The sequence below is a fragment of the Fragaria vesca genome, linkage group LG2 (genome assembly GCF_000184155.1).
Source record: "Fragaria vesca subsp. vesca linkage group LG2, FraVesHawaii_1.0, whole genome shotgun sequence".
NCBI classification, from domain to species: domain Eukaryota; kingdom Viridiplantae; phylum Streptophyta; class Magnoliopsida; order Rosales; family Rosaceae; genus Fragaria; species Fragaria vesca.
This window is the reverse complement of record NC_020492.1, coordinates 18,795,597-18,804,607: the sequence shown is the minus strand read 5'-3', so window position 1 is coordinate 18,804,607 and position 9,011 is coordinate 18,795,597. Positions and strand designations below refer to the sequence as shown.

General features: G+C 40.7%; 2 protein-coding genes across 2 annotated transcripts; one reads left to right on the top strand and one right to left on the bottom strand.

Annotated features, from left to right (window-relative positions):
* Positions 1 to 2,417: 2,417 nt before the first annotated feature.
* Positions 2,418 to 5,395, top strand: LOC101305815. Its single transcript, XM_004290820.1, has 2 exons — positions 2,418 to 5,279; positions 5,313 to 5,395. The coding sequence occupies exon 1, from the start codon at positions 2,543 to 2,545 to the stop codon at positions 5,210 to 5,212; it is 2,670 nt and encodes an 889-aa protein (XP_004290868.1). The 5' UTR covers positions 2,418 to 2,542; the 3' UTR covers positions 5,213 to 5,279; positions 5,313 to 5,395.
* Positions 5,396 to 6,647: 1,252 nt separating this feature from the next.
* Positions 6,648 to 8,796, bottom strand: LOC101305527. The gene is made up of 2 exons (XM_004290819.1): positions 8,428 to 8,796; positions 6,648 to 7,220 (listed from the first exon to the last, which is right to left on the bottom strand). Exons 1-2 carry the CDS (start codon positions 8,678 to 8,680, stop codon positions 6,886 to 6,888), a joined length of 588 nt encoding a protein of 195 aa, XP_004290867.1. The 5' UTR covers positions 8,681 to 8,796; the 3' UTR covers positions 6,648 to 6,885.
* Between the last annotated feature and the right edge of the window lie 215 nt (positions 8,797 to 9,011).

The following is a 9,011-nucleotide window of genomic DNA, read 5'->3' as shown; positions in this document are numbered from 1 at the left end:
GAATCAATAGATGAACATGTTACATACCTATTTCTTTTCTTGCCGTTCGAATATGAAATCTCTTCCATGCCATTACGACAGTTTCTCATAGCAATCAGACACCACATAACAGTCTCTCCCTCAGACATGAATATCAATTCGAGATTTCTGGATACATAATCTTGTGTTATAATGCATTCATGCACACAGGTTATTTACCAAACAACATTTGCAGTTCCAAAGCACATAGAAACAACAAACACACTCACCCATGAAGCAAAACCACCATAGAAAACCAAGCCTCGCCTTGTTCCGATGACCCAGACCAATAACCCAAATAGCAAATCTGAAAACAACTAAATAAAATGAAGAGCCATCAAAACCTAAAACAACGAAACCCACACAAAATTTCAAATTGAAATCCACTTCCAGTAGCATTGGTCTCTAAACTTGCTTTATATATTGGACGGTGTCATATTCCTTCTACTTTATTGGTTAATCCATTTATCTTGAGTTCTTGATGCAGTAAGTATTTGCACTGTTTGTCGCTTAAACTCATATAATGAATATGAACACCCCAGAATCATAACCTGAGCAGACAAATTTCTGTTTTCTCTTGTTCAAAGCATTCCAAATGCCCATAGTGGTTAACAAAAATCACATTTCTTTTTTTCCTTTGTCAAATAGGTATCAATTTTGTTGCAATGAAAGTCATCACGCATGCTTGCATCACTAATGACATACACATCTATTTTTATGGCTAACAATGCATCTTGCTACTCATGGCATCCCTGACTGTGGGATGCATTCATTCGTATCAACAAACAATCACAGTCCAATCCAAATTGTAACACAAACATATGACCCACTAAACTTTTTATCACCTCCAAAAACTCTGATATTAGGCTGCATGCAACACACTAACACAACCAATTACGGGAAAACATTGGCACATAACAAATGCAAACAAAGCTTTTACACTGATATTTATTTACCCCAAACCAATGACCATAACATATGCAGGCGGCGCCGGTGTCGATCTCTGATCAGGAGTTGACGGAGAGAGAGAGTCGAGCTCCGATCTGGAGTTGGAGTTGGAGACAGAGAGATAATTTAGATCGGGGGAGAGGTGAGGACATGTATTGCTGTGGAAGACTTGATCGAAGCAGAACCCAGAATCAAGTTTTGTAGAAGAGGAAGATAATGGATCCTCTTCCTAGATCTTGATCTTGATCGAGTTTTGCCACAACATGAACCCTCTCGCACCCAAAGCCTCAACTATCTTGCGAAAACCAAACGAACTTAGACACAACCCATGGACGACTATAACCTTCTCCGATTCCGTGACCCCTTTCTCAGCTGTGAAGACTTCAAACGGCGACTGGTCCGGGTTGGTCTGCACCTTTATGGTGCGGCCCTTGGAGTAGTGCTGACGCAGCGATGTGGGTAAGCTTAAAAACCACGACTTTGGGTCTTGCGGGGAGAGAGAAGAGAAGGAGATGAAGAAGAAAACCCAGAAAAAGAAAAGGGATGTAGAACCCAAACACAATGTTTAGTCAGTCGTGCAAGAGAAGACAACAGGTGGCGAGGTAAAGAAACAGATGCCCAACAGGTGTCAGAGACACACAATGTTTGCAAATCGGGGCAAAACAGGAATTGCATGGAAAGAGTGGCAGTTTTGCAATTGCCTGCAAACCGGGGATAACACCGTCATTTCCGCAACTGAATCTACAGTTGTATTGCCTGCTATAGTCATTTTCTAAACAGGGGCGAAACAGGAATTGTAAGGCAAGAGTGGCAGTTTTGCAATTGTCTGCAAACCGGAGGCAACACCATCATTTCCACAACTGAATGAACAGTTGTAATGCCTTCCTGCTATAGTATATAGAATATTGACTCTTTGAAGAAATTATGGAACTTGTACATGGTTCTTTCACTTCCCTCGCATGGTGCATGGTCATTTTGACAGTTCCGTGAATCGAGTTGGAGTTCCCTATCTCACGCTCGATCACTAGGCCACTTGTCTTGTAGGTTATTTCGTTGGACTGAAACATTACTATGTACTGACGTCGATCCTTGCTTGGAATTAAAACTAATGGTTTGTTGCCCCATTAACTTCGTCATCACTATACCAAAACCTTTGCCATTATGATTCACAATCCATTAACCAGTCCAAGCTTCTGTGCTAGGTGAAATTATAGAACAAACAATATATGCCATAAGGTTAATAAGAAACTTCGTAGTAATAAACTGTTTAACATTCTATAACGTACCAGAACAAACCATATTTAATTCTCTGGGACCAACTTCCATGCCTATTTGTTTCAACCATGTCTCTTTCACCAGTTGGGAAATGAGATCAGAAACGTTTTCCTCTTATCCTTCACACAAATCCATTGGCTCTAGAAGCTGCAATTCCTCCCTATTCATGGCAGTTTCTCCACCTCACAAGCTTTCTGCCAAACCCTTATCTCATTCTTCTTCCATTTCTGATCTCTGCATGTAACTTCATCTTGCACCATTTCAGTTAATCTCAGCTTTACTACTATCCCCTTCATCAACAATGGCTGCAGTACAGAATTCATCAGGTGGCAGCAGGAGGAATTCCAACACTCAACTCCTAGAAGAGCTTGAAGCGCTCAGTGAGTCACTCTACCAATCCCACACGTCCACCACTACCACTCGAAGAACTGCCTCCCTTGTTCTTCCAAGAAGCTCGGTTCCTGCAATCCCATCGAGAGATGAAATTGCTGCCGCCGCTAAAGTGGAGGACAACAAAGCTAGTAGCATTAAACCACTGAGAAGGCGCATGTCATTGTCGCCTTGGCGCTCACGTCCAACTGAAAATGAGCACAAAGATCGAGGCAAGGGGACGAGTAGTACTAATCAGCTGGAGTTGAAGAGTAATGTGGAGGAGAGATCAAGTAGTAATGAGAAAAAAGGTATTTGGAATTGGAAGCCGATTCGTGCTATTTCCCACATTGGAATGCACAAGATCAGCTGCTTGTTTTCAGTAGAGGTTGTCACTGCACAAGGCCTTCCTGCTTCAATGAACGGCCTGCGTCTTTCGATTTGTGTTAGGAAGAAGGAGAGCAAAGACGGAGCAGTTCAGACAATGCCATCAAGGGTCACACAAGGAGCTGCAGATTTCGAAGAGACCCTTTTCTTTAGGTGCCATGTGTATTGTAGTAGTTCTAGCCATGGGAAGCCAATGAAGTTTGAGCCACGGCCCTTTTGGATATATGTGTTTGCAGTTGATGCTGAGGAGCTTGATTTTGGGAGAAATTCTGTGGATTTGAGTCAGCTGATTCAGGAGTCCATTGAGAAGAGCCATGAAGGTACAAGAATTCGCCAGTGGGATAAGAGTTTTAGGTTGTCAGGGAAGGCAAAAGGTGGAGAGCTTGTTCTGAAGTTGGGGTTTCAGATTATGGAGAAAGATGGAGGAGTTGGAATCTATAGTCAAGCTGAGGATCTGAAGAGTGCTAAATCCAAGACATTCTCATCTTCTTTTGCAAGGAAGCAGTCAAAGACTTCTTTTAGTGTGCCTAGTCCAAAACTATCAAGCAGAGAAGCATGGACTCCTTCACAGTTAGGACAATCTGGTCATGATCTTCATGGAATCGATGAGCTGAATCTCGATGAGCCAAACCCGGTTCCAGTATCTTCTTCTACTTCAGCACAGAAGCCAAAAGAACCAGAAGTACCGAAGGTAGAGGATCTTGATCTTCCAGACTTCGAAGTAGTGGATAAGGGAGTGGAATTCCAAGACAAGGAAGAAGAATATGAGAAAGCACAACCAGAAATATCCCTTGATGAAAAATCAGCAACATCAAGCGAGGTTGTCAAGGAAATTGTGCAAGACCAGGTGCATACGACAAGATTGACAGAGCTGGATTCAATTGCTCAGCAGATTAAAGCTCTTGAATCTATGATGGGGGAAGAAAAAATTGTCACCAAAGACGAAGAAACTGGATCACAGAAATTGGAGGCAGATGAAGAGACAGTTACCAAGGAGTTCCTTCAGATGCTTGAGGATGAGGATATCATAAATGAGTATAAGCTCACTCAAAGTGATATTCCACACCTACAGCTTGAAGGAGCTGAGGATTCTGCAGAGGCTGAATCTGAAGTATTCCTACCTGATCTAGGAAAGAGCTTAGGCTGTGTGGTTCAAACCAGAGATGGAGGTTACTTGGCAGCCACGAATCCTCTGGATACTGTGGTAGCAAGGAAAGATACACCGAAACTTGCCATGCAAATATCGAAACCATTTGTCTTGCCATGGGACCAGTCCATGAGTGGTTTCGAATTGTTTCAAAGGATTGCAGCCATTGGACTTGATGAACTGAATTCCCAAATTTCGACTTTGATGAGCATGGATGACCTGATGGATAAAACTGCAGAACAGATAGCTTTCGAGGGCATTGCTTCTGCAATCATCCAAGGAAGGAACAAAGAAGGTGCAAGCTCGAGTGCAGCACGAACCATTGCTGCGGTGAAAACCATGGCAACTGCAATGAGTGCAGGTAGGAAAGAAAGGATTTCCACAGGGATTTGGAATGTGAATGAGAACCCGTTAACAGCAGAGGAGATTCTTGCATTCTCAATGCAGAAAATTGAGGCCATGGCTCTTGAAGCTTTGAAGATTCAGGCTGAAATGGCAGATGAAGAAGCCCCATTTGATGTTTCACCATTGGTTGGCACCACAGCAACTGGAGGAAAACTTCAAAACCAACCACTTGCTTCTTCTATATCGCTTGAGGACTGGATCAAAGACCACAGCTTAGTCAGTGCAGATGACTTGTTACAACCAGGTGGCGGTCATACCGAGACAATCACACTGGCAGTGGTTGTTCAGCTGAGGGATCCGGTAAGGCGGTATGAGGCTGTAGGAGGCCCAATGATTGCAGTTATCTACGCAACAAGAGCTGATAACACCGTTGCGGTGGACAAGTATGAAGAGGTGGAGAAAAGATTCAAAGTGGCGAGTTTGCATGTAGGAGGGTTAAAGGTGAGGTCCAGAGGCGTTAAGAGAAATGCTTGGGATAGTGAGAAGCAGAGACTAACTGCAATGCAGTGGCTGGTGGCCTATGGATTGGCAAAGGCAGGGAAGAAAGGCAAACACAGTGTGTCATCGAAAGGTCAAGATCTGTTATGGAGCATTTCATCTAGAGTAATGGCTGATATGTGGCTCAAATACATGAGAAACCCAGATGTAAAGTTTACCAATTGATTGAATGTGTATTCTTGGGCTTAGCTATACCATTTATTCTTGTGTTGTATTTTATCTGTAGTGAGATGTACAAGGGATGTGATTCATATGAAGAGTGCAGGTACTGAGATTCATAGTTAGCAAAGTGAGAGTGACAGAATGTAAAATTTCATAGCAGCTCCAATTAATAAATTTTGATGTATATGTGAATATCTCTACTTTCTTCATAGTACAAACTACAGCCTCTCGTATCTTATTGCCGGTCTTGCCAAGATGTATAGTAAAATTCATGTAAAGAGAACCTCTTTTATGGATGAGAACAATAGTAGATGACTAGAAGGCTCACATAAATCCTACCACAGATGAGGATTGACCAAAAACAATAAAAGAAGAAACTTAATATGAGCACCAGACTATGATTACTGGAAAAGGAAACGTGAGTAACACGAGTGGTATTGTACCTAAAACCAACCAATTGTATATGCTACGCCCCAAACAGTTCTAAGGACAAGGTTCCTCTCCGAAATAAACAAATAAAATGTAGTGTCCAGATCTAAAGCTTCAAGAATCAGTGAATTTCGGTTGCAGCGTTAGGGTTCATGAGCTATGTTATGTCTTGGGAAGTTGGGATTGGACCATTTTTCTCAAGAGAAAGAGTTCAATTTGCAGAAGATTATTAGGCCTTGATGAAGCTGCTAAGCTACTGTTATGACTCTGAGGGAATTTCATTCACATAAAAGCATTGGAGTCAAACTATCACACTCATCAATAATCAATGCCACCGTAGTTGATCACCCTGTTAAGCACAATTTGTTAGACATATCATATCGTACCTAGTATGACAAAGTGTAGATTGTGTCTTCCTGTATCAGATCTACTCTAAACCGTATTATGTCTGTGTCATATCAATCTGACTCAGTTTATACCTCTACTTGTTGATGAAGTTGGGTGAAAATTGAAGTCTTGTCAATTTCATCCACCAACTAGGAAGCTTTCCAAAGACTACCCCGTGGTCCTAACTCTATGAAAAGATCAATGGTCCTTCCATGGTTTGAGCAAAGCCAGAACTTGGGACAAATTGAACCTATAGAGGATACAAGTAAACAAATTTGACCTAATCACAATTGCCAGGTAACATCACATGGATGATGACTTGCACATGGGGAGAGAATAACATAAATGAGACATTAACAACGTTCCTAATCAATCATTAAGCACATGTTAAGACATTAACATATAATGGTGACTTACAATTCCAATTTGAGCTTCTTAAATGGGAGGATGGAGGGAACAAGATAATAGACAAGTTCCAGAACCACAAGAATGGGGCTTTGCTCCATTGTTTCCCACTTTGTGAACCTAACATGGGTCTAGCTTTAGCCGCTTTACAATGTTTGGTATGAGAGAGGAAAACAAACCAAACACTTACAAAGTAATCTTTATCTTTCATAAAAATGTGAAACCAAAGCATATTTCAACAACCCTTTTACAGCCTGTACTGTTTAAAGAAATGGAGGAAGCAAAAGGAAAAGAAGAAGCTCAAAGAGTTGAAAGCAAACAAAGCACATTTTTAGGGAATGATAAAGTAAAGAATTTGACTCTACCTCCCTCAATTATATACGGCTTTAGTGAGCTTCTACCCACATATGAGTATGGTGGAGGAAAGACATGTGTCACTTTCTGTACGAGCTCCTTTATTCCATGGACCCTCTCCTCTTTGTCAGACTTCTTATCCAGCCCTTCCTTACCTTGACTCCTTCTACCTTGTTACTCACATGGCACACACTGCCCTTGTTGGATCTCTTCCATCTATTGAACTGGAAGAGATGTCCGATCCGCTTTCGCCACCTGAGTGGAGTATGAGATTTCCCATGCTCTATCACACTCTTGGTCTCCTTGGCCTCCTTGGAGTCTTTGCTAAAGGTGTGATTCCAGGGCATGTTGCAATGGTCCAAGGACACTTTGGAAACCTTGTTCTTCTCCCACGAGGCAACTCCATTCTCTTCAAACTTGATTGATATGAATGAATCTGCAACACACATTTGCCTTGTGAGTTTGAGAAATCCAGGGACAAGCACTTCCTGTACTGCTGATACTTAATATATACAGTTATTTATACATATGCTCAAAACACGATTAATTGGAATGAACTCCAGAAAAGTCCTAATAGGTCCCTCATAGATTCTCATTTGCTGATTTGCCTGACTTTGCATGATCGAATAAAAACAAATGCATATAATTCAATGAAGAAACAGTGACTTCTAGGCTTTGGTTAAGATCTTTAGTTTGATTTAATATGGGCTAATGATAGCTCAACTGCTCTTACCACTTGAGCTATGTGAATGCTAACAAAATATACAAGTCAAGTTAACTTTAATAATTAGTCATAGATGGTTGGTGTGGAAAGAGCAAGGGTAGAGTCTAAGCAAAGAGAGAAAAGAGGAAAGCATTGGAAGTTACACCTAAAAAAATAAGGTAACCTGTATTGAACCAAAGATCATACTATCTGTTGCTCTTTAATATATTAAATAATCAAACTAACTGCTTAAAATAATTGAAGAATGTTGAATATTTGAGATATGTCTAAAGATGTCACTTTTTAAATAATAACAAAGAACTGAAGGAGTTTAATTCCCTTTTGCTTATTTTGATGTGAAACAATTGTAACTGCACAAAATCAAATAAAGTCGCAGGAATTCACTTTGAAAACTAACAAAGTCACAAAGCTTGGCACAAAAGGATGCAGCTTTTTGGGGAATTCGTCAAACTAGACTGCTTCATGGTTTTGCTTTTTTGTGTTTTCATTAAGAACTGCCTAGCTATGTTTAACAATCCTATAGTAAATCATGAATGATTAGACTACTTCATGGCCCCAGGAAAAAAAAAAAAAAAAAAAAAAAAAAAATACCTTCCAATTCAAGTATGCATGTCCGGTGTCCCTAAAATCCCAACTTCTACAGCTGGATTTACTATTGCATCTTCAATTTGGTGTTGAATTACCACTGTAATTAAGAAAAACCCAAGCCTTTTCAATCTGGCATTACACAATTGTATATTAGCCTATACTTTGACCATAATTTTGTCATTATTACCCAACAAAGCAATCTAATCATACAAACTACACTCTCACACAATCACACATGAAAATTCAGAATTCATATCACAGAACAACTAAACTCTGCAAATTGAGCATAAAGGTGAAAACTTTAACAGTACCCAGATGAAAAAAAAGTTACCTTCTTGGCTGGTGGAAGCTTCATGATCCAAGTAATCTGGCTTGCGATTGAGGAAAGAGCTGAAAGCGAAGATCTTTGGAAGAGTAATGGGTCTGTGAGTGAAGCTCTGGGTGGTTCTGCGGTGGCCTTTTTTGGCAGCCAAGATGAGGAGCCTCTCAGTCAAGCAGAGTGAACAGACCCCAACAACGACCTCTTTGGGGTGGAAATAGCAAAACGAGTGGTCTGGTTCTCTGTTGCCATTGTTCATGTTCATGGCGGAGAGCTGGAGAAGAGTGAAGAAGAAGAAGAAGAAAAGTGGAAAATTGGGCCAAATGTGAGTTCAAGTCAGCAAAAGGGAGAATATGGGGGAGTTTGGGTTTCTGAGAGCACACATATGGGTGTGTAATACGGTGGAGACATTTATAGTTTGGTTCAATCGAGTGATCATGAGGTGGGCCCACACAAAATAAATTTGGAGCCCTATTAAATCTTCTAATCAGTTAATTTCAAGTTTGTTTATTTTTCTGAACGGAAAATTGAATTCAAGAGATCAATACTTGAAAATAAGCCATAGTTTACAATAGCTTACATATGGTGTCGGCAAG